We start from the raw sequence: 23,535 nt of genomic DNA, 5'->3' as shown, positions 1-23,535 counted from the left end.
GTATGGAAAATATTCAAGTTTCAAACCCTTTTCCCAGTATTCTTCATTCAAATTGCTTACGTTTCTGAACGCTTCGTTTTACAAAATGAGACCCTTAAATAAGAGATTGTATGTTAAACCCAGCCGACATCAAAGGGGTGAAAAAAGGAAATTCCGCCCCCAAAACCGAGAAGTTTTAATATAAACAAGGAAAAAAAGAAAAATTTTAAATAAATTTTACATTATAATTTTCAGCCGCCTTTTAGTCTAGACATTGCCCCGTACGACTACTATTTGTTTCGATCGTTTCTTTCTGTCATACGCTTCACATTCTTGGCCTCAAAAGATGAGCAAGAAAAATGGGAAAATGTCATAGCTAATACCAACCAAAACTTTGAATAAATTTATATTGTACAAAAGTTTATAAATAAAATTTAAAAATTTTAAAAAATCCGGCATTTATAGTTATAAAACCCAATACTGACTCTGATTTTTTTAACATTTTGTATTGGTGATGGTAAATAGAACACTTTTGGTCCCCCCAAACACAAAGCATTTCCTTAGCGCCCTGGATATTTGGCTTTGGTGTCGATTCGGCTGGTTGGCCGAGCTTCACATATGATCTCCTATTCTTCGGGTTATCGTAATGGATCCATTTTCAACGCAAGTAATGATTCGGTGCAAAAATTATTTTCTTTTATGGCGTTCAAGTAGCATTTGGGACATTGAAAATCGTCTTCCCGCATATGACGCTTTGTTGGTACAAAATTCGTCCTTTTCAAAGCCAAAAATAACTTTTTTTAGACTATAATGTTCAATAACTAAGTGAGAATAAATGACAGATATGTACCCTTCAAATTGACATAAGTTATTAATGACGAAAAACGCGTTCAAAAGATACGCCATCTGTTGTGAATCCCATATTTTTAAGTTTACACCCAATATTATAACGTTGGTGGGTATATAGTAAGTATCGGTACCGCCCAATACAACAGTCTTATTTGTTTTTATTGATTTTTTAATTAAATAAACGCATTTGTGGTTAAAATTGCTCCCAAGGGTTAGTTTCCATATTTTCCGATTAGCTGAAATATTTCCCTAATAAGACCCTATTTAAGCACTTAAACAATTAATTTAAATAACTTATTTTTATAAATAATAAAATCCGCTTTTCTTTTTGTTGTTTTTTTTAATTTTTTTATTGTATTTTTTTTATTTTTCATTTAAGAAATTACATTTATTTAAAAAAATAGTATATAATACAAAATAAATTATAAAACTAATATCAAAGTTCTTGGTTGTTTATGTTTTTGTTTTTAATATTATAAATCAATGAAAATAAGAAATTTATGATTTCAAAAATTAAAATGTTCAAAAAAAAAAACAAAAAAAGTAATAGAAAATATAAGAAAATATCTCTTTGAAAAACTACTAAAAACGAACTAAAAATTAAATTGTAAAATATATTGTTGATACCATACATATATTTAATAATAAATTTATTTTTAGCAAAAACAAAATGCTTAAAGAAAAATAAAACTACATATACAAAATAACATAAAATCAAATATATTATTTACGTATAAGATAGATAGATAAGATAGTTTTAACAAACGAAAAAGGAAACTATTTAATTAAATATTACTGTAGCTGCAAAATAAAATAGAAAGTAGAAACAGAGAGTTGAGTGTTTTTCCTTCTTTTTTTAATTTTATGGACTTTGATTGTTTCTTTTTCTTTAAATTTAAACTACAAGCGAAATATTTTGTTAAATTGTTTTCTTGTTTTATATAGGCCACGTGTTGTTTTCATATTTTTAGCATTAATGCTTAAAAAAGTTCCATTTTATTTTGACGTTTATATAAATTTCCAAAAAAAAATATGGTTTTTTTAAATCACAAAACTGGCACACGATTTTTTTCTCTATGAAGCTGATTTTCTTTTCTGTTTTTTCTGATTTTTTTCGTTTAATAATTGAGTTAGTGTGTTTATATTTAAAAGTTGTTGTTGCTGTTTGTTTGTTTTTGTTTATGATTTAAAGTTAATTATTTTTTTGTTTTTTAATTTTGTTATTATTTAGCCAGATTTTGTAATTTACTTGGTCAAACTCAATTTGCCCATAAGATTGGCGGCCTGATTGCCAGCAGATTCTTGAGCATGGACGGCGGTGTCGTGCAGGGTCTTTTCCAAATTCTCTCTCTTTTGATCCACATATTGATTGGCTTCTTGCATTTTGTGATCAACAGCTTGGCTGGTAGTTTTCATGGCTCCATCGACAACATTTTCGGCTTCCTTCATTTTAGATTCCACCACCTGTTCGGCAGCCTTGACGGATTTGTTGATGGCCTCGTTGGCAGCCTTTTTGGTTTGATCGACAGCATTGGCAGCAGCCTAATCAAGAAGAGAAGATTAATAATTAATAACATTTCAATAGGGCTTTGTATAGAAAATTTATTAAATTACCTTTTGTGAAGCATCGGCTATGTTAGCAGCAACTTGTTTGGAATTGGCGGCTACAGTATTAACTTGTTGCACGGTATTGCTGACGGCATTCTTGGTATTGTCTACAGCAGCAGCAGCTTGGTTAACACCAGCATCAAGGGCTTGACCGGCTTTTTGGGCTTCTTGGGCGGCTAAATCGGCAGCTTCCTTGGCTGAAAATATAATTAATAATAGACAGTTAATAAAAAAAATAAATTCAAAGTAAAACGTTTCACGAAAAAAAGCTTTTTCATTATCGCAAAGAAAGCTTTCTAATGAAAAAATTAAAAATTTTTACAAAAAAATCTTTTTCACCAAAAAAGCTTTTTCACAGAAAGTGCATTTTATTTTAATCATTTCATATGAAAGCTTTTCTTAAATAAGGAATTACTTAAAATATATTTTCATTAAGGATTTTTGATTTTTCCAAAAAAAAAATTTGATAAAAAAATTACAAATAAGAAATTTTACCAAAAAAAAATTTATTAAAACAACTTTTTCACGATAATGAGCTTTTTTGCACTTTTTACAAGTAACAAAACTTTTTCTTTGAAAAAGCTTTTTTTGATTTTTCATAAAGAGCTGTTTCCTGAAAAAGCTCTCTCAAAAACATTAATAAATGCTGTTTTATAATCAAAAAAGAGGAATTATTTGTTCACTAAAAAAGCTTTTGATTTTTTATAAAAGTTGTTATGTACTTGAAAAAGCTTTCACACAAAAGACGATTTTTCCAAAAAAAAAAATATAAATTAAAGCTTCTGCATAAAATGCTTTATTATCATAAAAAGCTTTATTATAATAAAAAGCTTTATTATAATAAAATGTTTCCCAAGATTTTCCAAATAATTTTTCGCTAAAAAAGCTTTTCCATTAAAGAAAGTCTTTTCAATAAAAAAAGCTCTTTCAATAAAAAGTGTTCATAAAAAAGCTTTCATCCCGAAATTCATTTCGCTTTTCACTTGAAAGAAAGCTTTTTCACTTGAAAGAAAAGCTTTTTGTTTCACGAAAATGAAAGCTTTTTCACTAAAAAGAAAACTTGTTCACTACAAAGAAAGCTTTTTCAGTAAAAAGTAAGATTTTTCACTAAAAATAAAACTTACTCACTACATAGATAGCTTTTTCACTAAAAAATAATTTTATTTAACTAAAGAGAAAGCTTTTTCATCAAAAAAAAAACTTATTCACTACAAAGAAAGCTTTTTTCTCAAGAAAAAAACAAAAGTTTTTTTCTCTAAAAATAAAGCTTTTTCATTAAGAATTAGTCAATTTCGATAAAAATAAAGCTTTTTCACTAACAAATAAGCTTAAAGCTTATTACTTAACAAAAAGGCTTATTTTTAATTTGTCTTTACTGTCTGTAATATATGTATTTGCTATCATATTTCATTACTCACCAGTACTGGCTGCCAAATTCTCTGCTTCGCTCTTGGTTTGCTGCACCGACTCGCCTACTTTCTTGGCCTGTTCCTCAGCCATTTTTTGGGCATTCTCAGCCTTTTCTTTGGCCAATTTTTCAGCTTCATCCTTCTTCTTGCTGAAGAGGTTGGCGGTTTTATCGCCCAAATTCTTAAGGGAGGCTGTAAAGAACGAAAATAAACCAAAAAAATTATTAAACATTAAATCATAAATTAAGAAAACATGCTGCTAATATGACAAAACTTTAGCTAAAAGTTTTCTACAAACTACCAGCCAATATTATTTGGGGACAAAACATTGTTTTTGAAACTGTTTTGATTTTTTTTGAATAAAATAAAATTCAAAAAATCTACTATTAATTGAATTTTCAACACAAACAAATGTTACTACTTAATAGTGCAGTTTTCAATTGTTTTTTAAAAGAAAATCTTCTAATTTATTATATTTTATTGTGATTTTCTAAACATGCTAAAATTATATTAAATATCCAATTCGTTGTGTATATTTTAAGCAAAAGTTTGACAGCTACAAAATTTAGAGTAACAAACAAGAACAAAATTCAAATTAAATGATTTTCGAGTTATAAGGCTTTAAATAAGAGACCCAAAACAAGTCAACTTCGACCTTTTATTCCAAAATTCAATATTTATATCATTTTAAATATAATATATTCCAATTTTGCATGAAATTAAATAAACAATTGCTTATTGTAAATCCAAAAGATTTTAAAGAAATTTTTTATTTTTTTTTGTTGCAAATTTTCAGAATTTCTTATATCTATACTAAAATTCAATACTTTACAATATTAATTTAAATATAGTAGAGGTTTCAGTTATTATCATACATTTGATAAAGAATTAAAAAGTTGAATGGTTTTTGAGTTATGAGGTTTTTAATATGAGACCCCGAAAAACTCAACTTTGACCTCTTTAAACAAAAAAACTCAATATTTATAAAGTTTTGAATAAAAGAAAACAACTGTTCTACTGGAAACTTTCCACAAATATAGAACAGGTTTTGTTTTTGTTGTCATGTATTTTACTAGATATTAAAAAGTTGAATGGTTTTCGAGTTATGATGCTTTAAATATGAGAAGCCAAAAAATGTCACCTTTGACCTCTTTATACAAAAACTCATTTAAAGCAAGTTTCCAACTTGAAATTTTCCATAAATATAGAACAGGTTTTTTGTTGTTGTCATGTATTTTACTAGATATTAAAAAGTTGAACGGTTTTCGAGTTATGAAGCTTTAAATACGAGACCCCAAAAATACAACTATGACCTCTTTAAACAAAAAACTCAATATTTATAATGTTTTGAATTTTTTAAACTTTCCACAAATATAAAAGAGGTGTTAGGTGTTGTCATGTATTTTATTAAGTATTAAAATGTTAAATGGTTTTCGAGTTATAAGGCTTTAAATACGAGAACCCAAAAAACTCAACTTTGACCTTTCTCAATAAAGAGGGCAGAAAAAGAGCAACAGTTTGTTAACATTTGGCTGTTCACTAGGTATCTTTCACTTCAATAAATTTCTGAAATTTTTCAATAGAAATTTTCTCAAACAATGTGTCATTTAACCTTTTTAACTCTTTATAAAAATAGTGTTACTTATTTAATTAAATTATATTTCTTTTTACCCGAAAACATTTTTATTTATTGTATTATTTCTATTATTTTCTCTCACACAACCGTTTACGCTGGATGCTAAATAGAAACTATGTAGTAAAAGTAACCTGAGCTTTTTACTACTAGTAGTTTAGAAATCTAATGACGCCATTTCATTCGATGTTAGACAACAGTCACCAAAGTAAAATCAAATAAAAAAAACCTCAAACCAAAGTATTTGATGCATAAAAAAAGTAGGTTTTTTTTCTGTATAGATTTTTCCATACAATGAGGTTAAAAAATACTTTTTGGGGGGGGTTAAAAAATTACAAATGGAAATGAAAATGAAAATGAATTAACAAATAATTAGCCGTAGAATAGATTCACAATAAAAATTTAGAAAAAAAAAAGTGGAGATAATTTTTGTAAACAAAACAAAATTATACAAAAAACATATTATGGAATTTTTGAAATAAAACACCCAAATGGTATTGTAATTAACATGAAAAATTTATGTAAAAAAATAAAATTTGAAAATAAGTTTTGAAAAAACTAGGTTAATAATAGAAAATTTAACGGAAATGCAGTTAAATTTTCTATTTACAATATTTAAAACTTTTGAAGCAAAATTCTCAAATTAAAATTTAAATCTGCTCAATTCTTAAACACTTTACAGAGTATCCCCCCATTCTTTTTTTTATATCTTTAGTTTAAAACTAAATTTATTTTTTCCTTAAATAAAACCTTATACAATTTTTTCCCCATTCAAAACATTCTTTCTTTAATTAATGATGCTTAAAATCATTTAAACTGCAATTTCCCAACTCCTACAGTCTCTCAGAAAAAAAATTAAATTAAATGAAAAGATTCCAATCTACTACTAAAGCAGAAATCTCTCTTAAATAATCATCATACCTACTAACATGCAAATGTAAAACAATTTATTAAGATTTGTTTGCAACTGCGCCTTTAGTTTAAGAAAAGCAATTAGTTTTTTCAGTTTTATATTATTTTTGCAACAACAAAAAAATCTATCATTGTTTAAACTTAATGAATGAAATCATGTTTTGTGCAAAAAAAAAACAAAATAAAAATATCTAAAAATACTAAATAATTTGTTAGAACATCATGAGTATTTTAAATAAATGACAGAATAAGTTTATTAATATAATCAATTCTATTTTTTTTTTAATTATTTTATAATACAAAATTTTTAGCTTTTTTTTAAACAAAAACTAAACAATTAAAAAAGATTTGTGAAAGATATTTAAATATATTAAAATTTTGTTAAACAAAAGTCATTAAAAAAGCTTTTTAATAAAAGCTTTTAATAAGAGTATTGAAACTTGTAAAAGATATTTAAATATATTAAAATATTGTTTAAAAAAAATAATTAAAAAAGCTATTTAACATAACAGCTTTGAAAAGCTTTTTTTAACAATCATAATTTTGTGAAAGATATTTAAATATATTGAAATTTTGTTTAAAAAAACATCATTAAAAAAAGCTTTTTAACAAAACAGCTTTGTAAAGCTTTTTTTAAGAAACTTAATTTTCATTCCGAAACCAAGTTTTATTTAACAAAATATAATTTTATATTATTTTTTTTTTAATTTTTATTAATATAAAACAAAAAGTTGTCATCGATTTTAAATAATCGCGAATAATTGTAGGTTTTTTATATAAAACTAGTTGATCGCTCCGGCTTCGCCCGGTAGCATTTACTAATGTTAGTTCTTCAAGTTTCTCCAACCCACTCACACCAGCCTGTTCTTATTTATTAAGAACAAATAAAATTTCTAAATAAAATATCTAAATTTGTACTGCATACTTTAGGGAGCTTTTTTATTACAGTTGACTGGACTCACAAAAAAAAGAATTTCCGAGTTTTACCCGGAATTTTTTGAATTTCCTGAAAATTTCGAACCGAATAAAAAAAAATCAGCCAAATCGCTCCAGCCGTTCTCACGTGATGACATTTCATTTTTATTTATATAGATTTAAAAATAATTTTTTTAATTTAGATACTTTTTTTAATTTCAAAGTCTCCTTTCTATTTCCGAAAAAGCTCTCGATTTTGTTCACGATTTTAATTTTCAACAAATTCCTCCAAGTGTATAGATTTAAACCCTTTTAACCCATTTCGCTCCGCTGTTCGATTTTTCGAACAGTAAAAATAAAATTTTTCAAAAAAATGTTTATATGTGAAAAAGGTGGAATTTCTGAAAAATGTTGGTATGAATGTTAAGTCTCATCTTTTAGTTAATAAAAAAACTATATCCCGACGTGACCATCCCCCTCCCCCTCGTTGCTAGGGGCAAATTTCTACAATTACATTAAATTAAAAAAAGTGTCTAAAAATAGACACTTTTTAAATTAATTTTTAAAAATAGTAAAAAAAAATAAAATTAAAATAATAAATATGAGGAATTATTGCCAACATATGTATGTAACTGTTTATAAAATATTATTTATTATTTATTTATTTAGATATTTATTATAATTAAAATTACAATAAATCTTATAACTAAAAGCACTAGCAACTTAGGCTATCGGCTTATTATAAAATATAAAATCCATAATTTCATGCAAATGCGGTACATCACATATGTTTAAACTTAACTGTTCGAAATTTTGAACTGACTTTTTTGGAAATACGAAAAATCGGAAATTTTTTGACCAGATATTTGCAATCAGGGGCCATAATTACCCTAAAAAAGTTATTTTAAAAAGAAAGTTTATCTCGGAGCGAAATTGGTTAAATGAAGCTTATTTTAAAAGCATTTTAACCCATTACTTGGTAATGAAAGTCTTTGTTTAATTATGTTGCTTAACAGCCATGTTTTGCTTTATAACTGCGCAATAGAACAAGTATCCAGCTTGAAACTTTTCCAAAACTTAAAAGAGATTTAGGTATTTTTTATTTTTATTAAGTATTAAAAAGTTATATGGTTTTCGAGTTATGAGACTTTAAATAAAAACATCAAAATATATCACCTTTGACATCTTTAAACTAAAAACTCAATATTTATAACATTTTGAAGCTAATGAAACAAATGTTTAACTTGAAACTTTCCACCAATATAGCAGAGGCTTTAGTTATTGTCATATATTTTATTAGGTGTTAAAAAGTTGAATGGTTTTCGAGTTATAAGGCTTTCAATAAGAGTCCCAAGACAAGTCAACTTTGACCTTTATTCCAAAAATTCAATATTTTTTTATTTTAAAGATAATATATTCAAGTTTTGCAAGAAATTAAATAAATAATTGTTTATTTTACAATTTATGTTTCTCCAAGGGATTTTAAAGTAATTTTTTACTTTTTTTGGAAAATTTTCAAAATGTCGTATATCTATACTTATAATCATAACTTTGCAATGAAACAAGTTTTCAACTTGAAATTTTCAATAAATATTGAAAAGGTTTCAGTTATTATTATACATTTTATAAAGAATTAAAAAGTTAAATGGTTTAAATAAAAGACGTCAAAAAGTTTCACCTTTGACCTCTTTATACAAAAACTCATTTACATATCGTTTGAAGCAAGTGTCCAGCTTGAAACATTCCATAAATATAGAAGATATTGTAATTGTTCTCATATATTTTATTAAGTATTAAACACTTAAATGGTTTTCGAGTTATGAGCCTTTAAATAAGAGACCCCAAAAAATCAACTTTGACCTTTTATACAAAAACTCACTTATATATGGTTTCAAAGATAATAAAACAAGTGTTCAACTTAAAACTTTCCACCAATGTAGAAGAGTATTAAAAACTTAAATTGTTTTCGAGTTATGAGGTTATAAACAAGAGACGCCAAATAAGTTTTTACTTATTTGGCGTCATTTATATATCGTTTTGAAGATAATGAAACAAGTCTCTAAATTTAAGATTTTCTTAAATATAGAAAAGCTTTCAATTGTTATTATATAATTTAGGTGTTAAAAAGTTAAATGATTTTCGAGTTATGCTGTTTTTTAGTTTATAATTTAATTGTTTTATTAAGATAAGACTCATTAGAATTGCACAGAAATATCATATTTTTGTTCATTTAAAAAACTTAAAGAATGTTTTTTTTTGAAACCTAATAATTTTTATAAATTTAAGAAACATTTGAAAGCTACTGAAAAAGTCCAATTCTAAACTCATAAATTAAAATTCGTTCATAAAGGCATTCAACATACAACATAATTTTTTTTTTAGTATTTTTTTTCAAAATATCATATTTTAACTCATTCCTTAAAAGCAATCGTAACAGTAATGCAAAATTTACTTAAATATTTCATAAATAACAAAAATATGTTTAAAATTTCTCATAAAATTTCATAGAAATTTCTCAACTGCGTGGTAGAAGTTTCATGGCGGCAAACTGCCAACCATATTAAACCACAATTTCATTTTTATCAAGGCATATAAAATAAAAATATGCCTCTTCACCAAAAAGCAAAAAAAAAAGCTTGAATTTTTAACCAAAACTTTATGGCGCAGTCATGTTTTGCCCACAAAATAGAAGAACTATATTAAACCACATCATTTTTTCTTTCCTTCTTTTTTTATTTTTTTTGATATTTTAACCATAAAAGCAGTATAATTCGAAGTAAAGTAGAGAAAAAAAAAGCACTCAATTCATTTGGTAACAAATGATAATAAAGAAAACCAAAAACCGGCTTTCAAAACTTCCACCAGCAAATAACAATAACAACTTTACAAACAGTGTTGAGTATTAAAGTTTATTCTAAAGCCAGATTGATGATGAAGTTCTGTTTTTTAAAGTTCTTTTTATTTTTGTAGTATTTCATAGCATTTTTTGTTGTTCTCAAACTAAATAACAAAAGGCGTGAAAGGTGTTTGGAATACAACAAAAACACACAAAATTATAAACTTGTACTTAAAACAAGTTTAATATTGTGGGGCTGCCAAGCAACCAAAAAACAAACACAAAAAAAAAGCAGCTTACAAAAATAAATAACAACAAAACTTACAAAAATAAATAACAAAAAAAAAACCAGCAGCAACAAGATGGGACAAGATTTTAATAAGAAAATTCGGTTGTTTCTTAAAACAGTAATTAATAGTCAAATTTTCGTAAAGTAATTAATTTTATAGCTTAAAAACACTTTAGTGCTAGTAAACCAGCTATTTTTTTGAACACCACTGTTAAAAATTGTTTTTTTAACATTCTCTGTTATTATTACACACATACCAACCAATACATTTACATATAAGCCAAGTATTGAGGTTTCTTATTGTTGTTGTTGTTTGTTTCGTTTCGTTCTACTACATTTTACTCGTACTCTTACTCGAACTCATAGTCGTACTCTACAAAAACAATAATAACAACAACAACTACCAAGAGTCGTAGTAGTAGTGATGATGTCATGTTCATTAATTCAAGGGCAACCTTTTTTTTTTGTTCATTCTAGACATATTTTTGCTGTTGTTATTGTTGTTGTTGCTTTTGTATTGTGGCCATTGTTATTGTTGCTGTTATCGTTGTATTTTATTGTGTGTTCGCCAAAACATGTAGTTTTACAAGTTTTTCTGTTGGCTTAAACGTAAAAAAGTTGAACGAGAAAAATTGGAATAAATTTATTGTCTGATTTCAGGATACTACGACGAAGCCAACAAGCAGCAAATAGTAGTGCAGGTGATGTTAAATATTTGATAAATTTGTTTAATATAATAAAACACTTGGACAAATTACAAACGATTTTCATTAAATATCAATAATTATTTCCGGTGTGAGACAATTTTCTTTTTGAGAATTTTTTTTATTTTACTAAAGAAAACTGTTTCATAAATTTAGTAATTAATGAATGTAATGAAAACACGTTTTAATGATTTTTAGTCTTGTAAACTTAAATAATATATAATTCTACAGAAATTTCTTAACTGAACGAAACTTTATGTATTTTCTAAACTAAAAATATTTCAAATATTATTTTTCAATATTCCAGAATAACAAAAAAAAATTGTTATTTTTATACAAAATTCCTGCTTTACAAACATTTTTAAAACTTAACGAAACTTTTTTAAATAAACCAATATTATTTAATTAAATCTAAAATATTTGTTAATTTTGGAGTATTTATAAAATTTAACGAAACTTTATTTTCTAAACTAAAAGTAATTTAATAAACAATTTTCCATATAAGTTTAACATTGACAAACTATAATTTAAATACAGGAAAGTTTCCAAATTTGTAGTATTTAGAAAACTTAACGAAACTTTTATTTTTAAACCGCTTTAACAGAAAGCTATTTTTTATCATATTTATCCAACTTGGATAAGACTCTTTACAATTCCATTGAAATTTTTAATTTTTGAGAATTTAAAAAACTTAACGAAACTTTATTTTTTACCCCAAAAATATTTTTGCAAAAATTTAGCAAAATTCGTTGAAAGTATTTAATTAACTAGGTAAATCTTGAAAAATTTCTAAATTTTGAGAATTTAAAAAACTTAACGAAACTTTATTTTTTAAACCACTGTAACAAAAAGTACATTTTTTCTATATTTAATTCACTTAGATAAGTTACTTTTGTGCTGCATTAATATTTTAATTTTTTCAGAATTTAAAAAACTTAACGAAATTTTATTTTTTAAACTGATTTAATAAAAAGTATATTTTTCCTATACTTAATATTATTAGATAAATTACTTCTGAGCTGCATAAAAGTTTTGAAGTTTTGGGTTTATAAAAAACTTAACGAAACTTTATTTTTTAAATTAAAAATATTTCAACCAAAAATTTAGCATATTCGTAAAAAGCATTTAATTAACTAATGAAATCCATACAAATTTTCAAAACTTTGAGAATTTTTGAAACTTAACGAAACTTTAATTTTTATACCGATTTAACAAAAAGTAAATTTTTATCATATTTATCTTATTTGGATAAGACTCTTTACAATTCCATTAAAATTTAAAATTTTTGAGAATTTAAAAAACTTAACGAAACTTTCTTTTTTTCCCCAAAAATATTTTTGCAAAAATTTTGCCAAATTCGTTAAAAGTATTTAATTAACTAGGTAAATAAAGAAAAATTTCAAAATTTTGAGAGTTTAAAAAACTTAACGAAAGTTTTATTTTTGAACCGCTTTAACAAAAAGTACATTTTTTCTATATTTAATTATCTTAGATAAATTACTTTTAAGCTGCATAGAAATTTTAAGTTTTTCAGAATTTAAAAAACTTAACGAAACTTTAATTTTTAAACCAAAAATATTTTAGCAAAAAATTTGCCATATTTGTTTAAAGTATTTAATTAACTAATTAAATCTAGAAAAATTTCAAAATTTTGAGAATTTTTTAAACTTAACGAAACATTAATTTTTAAGTCGATTTACCAAAAAATAAATTTGTTCTATATTTAATTATCTTAGATAAATTACTTTTAAGCTGCATAGAAATTTTAAGTTTCTGAGAATTTAAAAAAACTTAACGAAACTTTAATTTTTAAACCAAAAATATTTTAGCAAAAAATTTGCCAAATTCGTTGAAAATATTTGATTAACTAATTAAATCAAGAAAAATTTTAAATTTTTGAGAATTTTTAAAACTTAACGAAACATTAATTTCTAAACCGATTAAACAAAAAGTAAATTTTTTCTAGATTTAATTAAATTAGATATGTTACTTTTGAGTTGCATTTAGGAAAAAGTTTGATTTCATATCATTGTGAATTTAAGATCAAACCTTTGTGTTTGCTGGCATAATAAAAAATCGTACATTAAACTTTATTACGTACAATATGTGTGTGAATACTTACTGCAGCACCCCAAAATATAAACTTTCCAAATTACCTTCATTTTCTCATTTTCATTGCAATTTTCCCAAACTTTGTTTGCAGCTCAACTTTTCCATAAAACACACACACGACACCCAAAAACAAAAAAAAAAGAAACTTTCCATGCAACCTTGAACTCACTGAAATGTTTATTCTTGCCACATTTAACGCTCGTGTCTATTTTATGGCACTTGCAAACAAGTACGTGCACATTTTTCCATTATTTTGTGTTGAATTTTGTATGGATTTGGGAGTTTGAAATGTATGGCATGGCAGTGCATGAAATATTAAAGTCCAATAATTTTTTTGTATTTATTTTTAGGGTTCATATCTGTTCATAGTTTGATTGTGTAAATATTTTAGGTTGAGAATTTTCCAGAATTTAAGCAATTTTGACAATGACATCATGTGACCGGGCTGGCGATTTAATTAAGAAACATGAGAAAATTTCAAGTGTGAGAAAATATTTTTGCTGCTTTTTTATTATTAAAAGGCATTTAAAGGAAGAATAACAAGAGAATGACCTAAAATAAATTGTATATATTTCACAATTAAACAGCAACTACAGCCAAATTTGCAGTAATTTATTTTAATTTTCTTTTTTTTACGTTCATACGTTTTATATATTATTTGTCTTCGTTAAAAACCAAACAAAATTTAATGACCTCAGACAATTTTTTGTTGTTATGTGGAATACGAGACCAACAACAACAAAATAAAGGAACTTGAATTTCAGAAAGAAAAAAACTAAACTACTTATAAACACGCAAGGATTTATTACCACCACTGGGGTTTATTACTCCAAAAACAAAAGCAATTTTTTCTAAATTGTTTAAAGTGGGAAAATATAATTAAAGTTAACAAAAAATTTAATTGTTTTTTATTTAATTTTTTTAAGTGAAGGGCATCTTACACATGTCATGTTAAAGTTTTTGTTGGACATTTTATTTTGAGTGTATGTTTGCTGCCAAAATAAAAGTGTGAGTGATTGAATGTTTTTTGGGAATGAAAAGGGTCAAATGTACTACTTTAGATGATTATCAGTTTCATATGACCTTTTGAACTTAATCCCCCATTTCATTTCATTTCGTTTAATTTAGAAATGTTTACGACATTTTCTTTTTGATGATTCATTAAAATTCCCCTCATGTTTTTATACAGAATTTTAATATAATAGCATGAGTTTGATATTTATAGAATTGATAATAAATTATTTGATTATTTGAAATAGTTAATTTGTATAACTATAAAAATATTCGATTAAATTAAAAGCATTTCACAATTTATTATACAACTTTCTCTACTAAGTACATAATGGGTGAACTGCATTTAGAGATTATTTTTTGATATTGAGATGAAAAGAAATTAAAAAAAAACTTAGTGGAAACAAAACAGAGTGATTCACCTGAAAAAATAAAGTTTCGTTAAGTTTTTTAAATGGCCAAAAGTACAAATTTCATCAAATCTTAATAAATATGTAAACAAAAGTGTTTCAACTGATTTGATTTGGAAGATAAAGTTTCGTTAAGTTTTTTAAATGTTTTTTTCTTCCAGATTTAAATAATATTATATGTACATATAACTAATATAGAAAAAATTTTAGTTAAAAGCTTTCAGTTTCCAAAATAAAGTTTCGTTAAGTTTTTTTAAATAACAAAAAATGGTAATTTTTTTTATTATTAGAATTAACAGGTTTAGAGATTTATAAATATAGAAAAATAAAATTTTTAACAAGTTTCCTTAGGAAAAATAAAGTTTCGTTAAGTTTAAAAAATTGGCAAAAATAATAAATTTGTTTAGATTATAAATGTATCTTAATTACATTAAATGAATATATCAAAAGCTTTTTTACACAACTTTTGGTTTCCAAAATAAAGTTTCGTTAAGTTTTTTAAATGACCAAAAATAAGAAATTTTTTTATTATTGCAATTAACATATCCTTAGCTTTATAAATAAGGAGAAAAATAGTTTTCAATAGGTTTGGTTTAAAGAAATAAAGTTTCGTTAAATTTTAAAAATTTAGAAAAATAATAAATTTTACGAGATTTTAAAAGTAGTTTATTCATATTAAATAAATGTAGTAAAAGCTTTTGTTCAATGATTTTATTTTCCAAAATAAAGTTTCGTTAAGTTTTTAAAATTTTCTAAAATAATCAAGTTTCCTAAATTTTAAAAGTATTTTGCCCACATTGAAAGAATATAGTGAAAGCTTTCAATCAAAGCTTTTAGTTTCCAAAATAATGTTTCGTTAAGTTTTAAAAATGTCCAAAAAATAATAAATTTTTATAGATTTTAAAAGTAGTTGGTCGATATTAAATGAATATAGTAAAAGCTTTTGTTCAAAACTTTTATTTTCCAAAATAAAGTTTCGTTAAGTTTTAAAATTTTCCAAAAAATAATAAATTTTTCTATATTTTAAAAGTAGTTTATTCACATAGAATGAATTTGGTGAAAGCTTTTGTTCAAAGCTTTTAGTTTCCAAAATAAAGTTTCGTTAAGTTTTAAAAATTAACAAAAAATAAAATTTTTTATAAATTTTAGAAGTAGTTTATCCATATTAAATGAATATAGTAAAAGTTTTCTTTCAGAGCTTTCAGTTTCCAAAATAAAGTTTCGTTAAGTTTTTTTAAATTTTCAAAAAAAATCCACTTTAATCAACTTTGAAAGTAAATTTAAAAAGTTGTTTGTCTACTTTAAATTAATATAGTAAAAGCTTTTAGTTGCACAAATAAAATTTCGTTAAGTTTTGAAAAATTATTTTTTCATTTTACGTTCCTATATTTAATATAAAAATCTCTCGTTCCTATCTTTGTCTATTAATTGAACTTAAACTTGAACTTAAGTTTAACTAAATAAAACAGCCATGTATAAAGAAAAACTATTACAAATTCTTTTATACTCTTGACTTAATTTAATTACAAATAATTCTAAATACTTGCACTAATTGAAGAGCTCCACAAATAAATGAAATTCTCTAGTAATATTATTCACCCAAGTATTTTTAGGAAAAGAAAATTATTTCAATGAAAATATTCTCCATATTAATTTGTAAGTAAGTAATATTTTCTAGCAATTATTTCAGCTGTAATACATACATACCTATACATATTAAAATTACAACAAAAAAAACGTAGATAGAAAAAAAAAACTTAGTGGGTTATAAAACTGCGCAAAATATTTTATAAATAAAATAAAATTTAATGCTTGGTTTATTTTCATAACGAGCTTTATTTTTGTTTCTATGAAAAGCAAAAAAAAATCAAAACAAAAATCATTTGTTTATAAATTTAGAACGAGTTTAGAATTTCTAAATAAAAAAATAAAGATTTTTTTTAATGATAATAATATACATTTTCAACACAATCATAAATTTTGAATTTAAATCACATAAGTTGTAAAAAAAATTACAAATTTTGAAAATAAATGGAAACTTTGGAATGTTAAATACGCACATTATTGTTTAAACACTCTGGTGTTAAATATTTATAAAAGGTAGTAGTTTTAACATATTTCGAATTCCTTACATATTGATTTATTAGTTAATTGCGCAAAACTAACGCCGCTTAATTCAAAACAAAGTTTAAACATTCAAAACATGTGGAGCAAAATTCTGAATCCCTGCTCTTTAGAAAAGCAATACATTATGACAAGTAGAAATTTGTATAAGAGTTTGAGAATGACTGAAGGGGGACGGACAAACTTTACTACAGAATTGATTTTGATTTTTGTAATAAACTGATTTTTTAAGTAAATAAACAATAAATATGTCTTAATATTTGTGTTTAAATTTATATTTTATTAGCTTTAGATGAATTTATTTTCGACATTTCAATTGTTTTGAAATAATTTGACACTTGAAAAACTTATAGACAAAATAATTTTGTTTAATTATTTGAAAAGAAAGAAATCTTTATGACAAGAAAATATAAAAGCTAATAAATATTTATTGAAAATTAATAAGATTTGTTACAGTAAAACCTCAAAATAAATGACCATTGGATCAAGAGAACAAATTTCGAAAAGTTTTCAAAATTTTTGTTTAATAACTATTTTTTTTCAATTAATTGATTAAAAGACAGTCTTTTTTAAAGCTTTCGATTGAATATTGATCCATTTTCATTTCTTTCACATTCATATTCCATAATGTTGATTGAAAAATATCACTTCACTTTAGTTTTTTTAAATGAAAATTCCTCTCTCCTTTAAATTAAAGAGATTTCACTGTATATTTGTGTGTGCTTAGCTGTATTTTTTTTTGTTAAGAACATGACATAATAAACAATATTCAATTTCCAAATTTGGCTGCTGCTAATGTTATTGAAAATACCCCCCACTTTTAAAGGTTCCCCCCATTAGTTAAACCACAAAAAAAAGATGATTCATTTTAAATCCATTTACTTTCAAACAGTTTATTTATAAAAGTATTTGAGAAATGTGTTTGTTTAATCTGCAGCTAAACGTCAAACACAATAACAACTAAGTACATACACTCATATACAATACATACATACATATATACAATATTTTGACAGTTATTTCTGTGTTCCCCACAGTAGACAAATAAATTGATATACAAAAAGATCTAAAAGATACTGCGCATTTCTCCATGTTTTGTATTTTTATTATTCACACATCTCTTTCAAGTAAATATTTTTTGTATAATTTTTAAATAAAAATAAAAATGCAATAATAGCTGTATAAATAACGCATAATTTAAAGAAATCCGAGGGTTGTTTCATTAGATTTAATTAAAAATTTATTTGTATGCTTTTTCTATAGGTTATGTTTGTTTTTTTAATGTAAACAAAGCGGCGCCATGTTTCTACGGTAAAACAGTTATAATGTGGGTAATACAGTTTATTATAATATTAATTATAGTAAGAAATTTTATTATTTTAGTTATATAAGTTGAAATTATTGAAATTAGACATACATATATATTTTGATTTTTTTGTAACGTTTTAGTTAAATTCTTTAAATTAACAAGTAATTTAAAAAATATTGGGTGTTTAACTTAAAAATGCGCAATTTACAATATATGGAGTATCTTTTGAACGATTTTTTGTTTTTAATAACTTATATGTCAATTTGAAGTCTAAATATCTGTCATTTATTCTCACTTTGTTATTGAACATTATACAGTAAACAACAATGTTTTTTTTGCTTCGAAAATTGTTGAATTTTGTGCCAACAAAGCGTCATATGCGAGAAGTTTTGCTTTACTTCTTTAATTTGGAAAAAAAGTGCGGTTCAAAAGCTGTGATTTTGACACCGAAGACAAAGATCACTCAGGCCTGACAAAAAAAGTTTGAAGACCAAGAATTGGAGCCATGAAAATTGTTGTCAAACTCAACAAGAGCTTTCAAAATCATTGGGAGCTACTCAAGCCTCAATTTCAAAACGTTTTCGAGCAGCAGGATTCATACAAAAGCAGGAAAATTTGGTACCATACGAATTGATGCCAAGACGATTTTGCATGACTTCGAATCGTTACTGGCATTGAAAAACGGATCCATTACGATATATCAAAGCGTAAGAGATCGTATTAAAGCCCAAAGTCAAACATCCATGATGCTAAGGCAATGCTCTGTAGTTGGTGAGAGCAAAAGGGTGCGATCTATTATGAGTTGGCAAAAGCAACTGATTCGTTTGATGCGAAAAACGCCAAGAATATGCGCCAGGCATGATATTGCATCGTGAAAACTATTTAAAAATAAGTGGTTGGGAAGTTTTGCCACATCCGGTCCTTGCTCCGTCCCACTACTATTTGTTTTGTATATCTTATCTTGTCCAAAGAACAAATTAAAAGCATCAAAATTAAGAACTCGCAGTAATAAGCCTCATATTAAAAATTTCTTGAATGATTGATAATACAGTGTTTGATAATGCCGTGGCAGATAAATATATGAGAACACTACAAGATTTAGCAAATTTCCGGCCTGTTGATGAATTTGAAGCCGAATAAAAAATATTTAAACTATAATTAATCATTTAAATATCATAAATTTTAAAAGTGCTTAAAAAAATTTCTCAAAAAAAAAAAACTTTTCAAAAAAAAAAACCTTGTTTACAAAAAAATAAAATTTTTATTTATGAAAACTTAACAAATATTTTACAAAAATAGTTTTTTTACTTTAAATTGTTTAGTTTTTGCAAAAAGTGTTAAATGATCTTCTAAATTATTAAACAATTTATATATTTTTGAAAAGTAGACACAATTTGTCAAACTTTGATATATAATATTTTTAACTTATATTTACCAGCTATCATTTTAATGACTTCAAAACTAACTACTTTTAGTAATTAATTGTAACTTCTTATAAGGTTGGTAATGCAGTGTGTGATAATGCCGTGGAAAAAGGAAATAAGCCAGATTTTGCCAATTTCTAGCATATTGTTGTTTTTGTATCCGAATAAAAAGTATTTAAACTTTAATTAATCATTTAAATATAATAAATTTTAAAGGTGCATAAAATTTGATTTTTCCAAAAAAATTTTTTTTCCGAAATTTTTTACAAAAAAAAAAACAATTTCTATGATAATTAATAGGAACACGAAAAAATATACTTATAATATTGTATACAAAAATATTTTTTTACTTTAAATTTTAAATTGTTTAGTTTTTGCAAAAAGTGTTAAATAAACTTTTAAATTATTAAATAATTTATATATTTATGAAAAGTAGACATAATTTGCCAAACTTTGATATATAATATGTCTAACTTATCTTTTCCAGCTATCATTTGAATGGCTTCAAAACAATCAACTGCTAGTAATTAGTTGTACCTTGTGCTGTTCTTTTAAGGTTGATAACGCAGTGTGTGATAATGCCGTGGAAAAGAAAAATCTGCTAGATTTAACTAATACGTTGCATATTGTCGATTTGGAATACAAATAAATAGTATTTCGATCAATTATAATACATTTTAGAGATTCATACTAAATTTTTTCATGAAAAATTATTAAAAATAATTTTTTTTATTTGAAAATTTTTATTTACAAAATTTTGTCTCAAATCTATTTTCAATTTAATTATTGGAAATCTAAAACAGCATTACTGAAAATAATGTTACGCCAATTTGATTTTTAAAACATTAAATTTTGAAATTTTAGGAATCTTCCTAATTTTCACGAAAAACAAAACCTTTTCTAGCCCACTGTTCTTTACAAAAATAAATCTCATTTAAGTAATTTCATAGAAACGCTGAAAAAATATTTATAATCAAATATTTGTAGCTTTTAAGCTAAAGACGCAAATGGCTTCAAAACTATCAACTGCTAGTAATTAAGGTTGATAACGCAGTGTGTGATAATGCCGTGGAAAAGAGAAATCAGCTAGATTTAGCTAATATCTTGCATATTGTTGATTTTGAATACAAATAAATAGTATTTCGATCAACTATAATACATTTTAGAGATTCATACTAAATTTTTTCATGGAAAATTATTAAAAATAATTTTTTTTATTTGGAATATTTTTATTTACAAAATTTTGTCTCCAATCTATTTTCAATATATTTTTTGGAAATCTAGAAAACATTACTGAAAGTAATGTTACCAAATGTTACCAAAAAAAAATTAATTTTTTTTTTAAAAACATTAAATTTGGAAATTTTATTAATCTTCTTACTTTTCTCGAAAAACAAAACTTTTTCTAGCCCACTGTTCTTTACAAAAATAAATCTCATTTAAGTAATTTCATAAAAACGCTGAAAAAATATTTAAAATCAAATATTTTGTAGTCATTTAAAGCTAAAGACGCAGTAGTTTAAAATAATGCACAAATAAACATACAATATTTCATTCATTCTCTCAATAACAAATAAAATCTTATGTATATGTATCTATAAGATGCAATCTATATTTATGTTTAAATGTATCTATAAATCACCATAATAATAAAACAAAACATGTGCAGGCATGCAGTGCAATGCAATGCGTTAGAATCGAATAAATATTTACATTTTATAGAATGAAATACATATATTTAAAGTAAACACTTGTTTTATATTTCACTGCCAAATGGAATTTAAAATATTGAATTTTTTAAAAAGAAAAAAAAAACAATCTAAACAAAGAAATACTAAAAACTGTAACAAACTTGAAAATGTATCTACATCTTTAATGTATGTATGTAGTATTTTGTATCTATATTTCAGATTAAGTATTAATTTCTTTTTATGTATACAGAATACAGCAGAGAGTACTTAAAAACAAAAAAATGCCTTCTCAGTCAGCATTTATTTCAAATTCATTTTATATTGACGTTAATCTATATTAATTATAGCATTTCCTTTTTTACTTGCTGCTTAAACATCTAGATACTTGAGCGTAGTACTATGCAGTACTTGCATCACTTAGATTCATTATGTTTTGTGTGTGCTGGCTGCGTTTTTGTTCTTAATTCAGTTTTTATAGTTTTGTTTTTTTTTTGTATATCTTTTAATCTAATTTATAGAGCTCGTTCGTAGTTGTTGTCAAGTGTAAGTAGCTATTATGCAGCTTAATTTACTTTATTATTCAATTATATACTCGTACTTTACATTTCTCTCCTACGATTTTTATTTTTTTTACATTTTTTTATTTGTGTCTCATTCAAAATGGCCTGTAATTTTAGTTGCAGCTACAAAAATGCTGTAGATTTCATTTCTGGGACAAAAGTGCATTAAACTTTGGTGTTTTTCTTTTTTATTATTTCAAACGAAAAATCTTTACATTCACAAAATAAATTTGTAGCTACAGCAGTTGTTGTTATACACATCTGGTTTTGAAAAGAAAATATTTCGCTAGTTTATAAGATTTGAATTTTCAACAGCAAATACAAAAATATATACATACATATCTAATATACATATATATGTACATATAGGCCACTGAGAAAAGGTTACCAAATATTGTATTTTATCCAGCTGTGGGTAATTTTGTCAAAAACAAAAAACAAAATTGTATGTTTGTATCGAAATACTTGTATTGTTTTTACAACACTTTTTTTTATTTAGAGGTGAATTACCTTTTAATTGTATACAAAAACTTTCGCTTTTGTTTGATTTCATTCAAGAAAAATACGTTAAAAACAAGAAGAAGGTCTTACACGAACTTGTTACACCCTGTGTGCTAGAATGACAGACATGAAAATGTTTGGCGAGACACAGATATCGAGATGCAGGCAGACAGACAGACATCTTTAAGGACAGTTTGATTGGCAGTCAATCAAAAAAGTTGAAGCTGTGTGAAGCAGACAACTGAACAGACAGTTTGGCAGATAAACAAAAAGGTAAATTAGCAGATAAACAATTATTTAGGTTGACATTTCCTAAATCGAGTAATAATCTCCGAAATTCAGAAATATTAACTGTCAGAGAATCAAACAAAATATATCCAAAATACATTTTAATTAGAAACATTGAACACTGGATATTCAATAATCTGCTAAAATATCGGATACTGATAATTCTACCAATTACAAAAAGATAAGAAAGATTTTCCGAACTTTTTTCATTCCCGAGAAATTTATCAAACATTGTGATAACTTTAAAAATCGCCCTCCCAAATCAGAAACAAAATATGATCTGGAATTTTTCTTGCATAAAAACCCTAGTATGAACTAGGGTTCTATAGTTGATTTAAGAGTCACATTTTTCAATAGACGACCTTTCGATTTTTCTAAACTATGACTCTAAGTTGAAACATAAAACCGACTTTCTTTTTAAAAGTCAACATTTCGACATTTTTAATTTTTTTTAAATTGCCTTTCTTCAATTGTTATTTATACCACTTTTTAACATTTTCAACTATTAAGACTTTTCTATTTATTTTCGATAATAAATTCGACTTTTCGATTTAATAAATATTTTAATAATCGACCTTTCGACTTTAAACAATTTTTTGAATCGTCGACTATTTATAAAAATTTCGACTTTTCGACTTTCTTCGATTTTATAATAGTCGACTTTTCGATTTTTATCGAATTTATGAAAAGTTGAATTTTCTAATCATTTTCGATAAGTTGAGACAAAAAGTCGACTTTTCAACTTTCTTTGATTTTTTGAAAAGTCTTCACTTCGACTTTTTTAAATTTGTTTAAAAATCAACATTTATGAAAATTCAACTTAACAACTATAGTTCTATAAATTAAACAAAAGCTCGACTTTTCGACTTTCTTCAATTTTTTACATACGATTTTTTTTTAGTGTTTGAATAGTCGACTTTTCTAATTATCTTCGAGAATAAATTCAGCTTTTCGATTTATTATGTTTTCGA

The 23,535-nt window shown here is 24.8% G+C and overlaps 1 protein-coding gene across 2 annotated transcripts in view; it reads right to left on the bottom strand.

Moving 5' to 3' along the window:
- Positions 1 to 1,710: 1,710 nt before the first annotated feature.
- The window catches only part of LOC135961692 (uncharacterized), a 32,244-nt gene continuing 10,419 nt past the window's right edge, over positions 1,711 to 23,535 (bottom strand). Inside the window, exons 1-4 of one of the 2 annotated variants that reach the window (XM_065513234.1) lie at positions 5,517 to 5,613; positions 3,855 to 4,037; positions 2,443 to 2,633; positions 1,711 to 2,370 (exon numbers count right to left, since the gene is read on the bottom strand). In XM_065513234.1, the coding sequence (XP_065369306.1) occupies positions 2,074 to 2,370; positions 2,443 to 2,633; positions 3,855 to 4,037; positions 5,517 to 5,526 (681 nt within the window). In that variant the 5' untranslated portion in view covers positions 5,527 to 5,613 and the 3' untranslated portion in view covers positions 1,711 to 2,073. Of the gene's footprint in view, positions 2,371 to 2,442; positions 2,634 to 3,854; positions 4,038 to 5,516; positions 5,614 to 23,535 lie in introns of those variants that run through there. The other variant, XM_065513233.1, reaches the window with a different exon arrangement.

The sequence above is a fragment of the Calliphora vicina genome, chromosome 5 (genome assembly GCF_958450345.1).
Source record: "Calliphora vicina chromosome 5, idCalVici1.1, whole genome shotgun sequence".
In the NCBI taxonomy this organism is placed as follows: Eukaryota; Metazoa; Arthropoda; class Insecta; order Diptera; family Calliphoridae; genus Calliphora; species Calliphora vicina.
The sequence above is the reverse complement of the archived record's forward strand: the minus strand, read 5'-3'. Positions and strand labels throughout refer to the sequence as shown.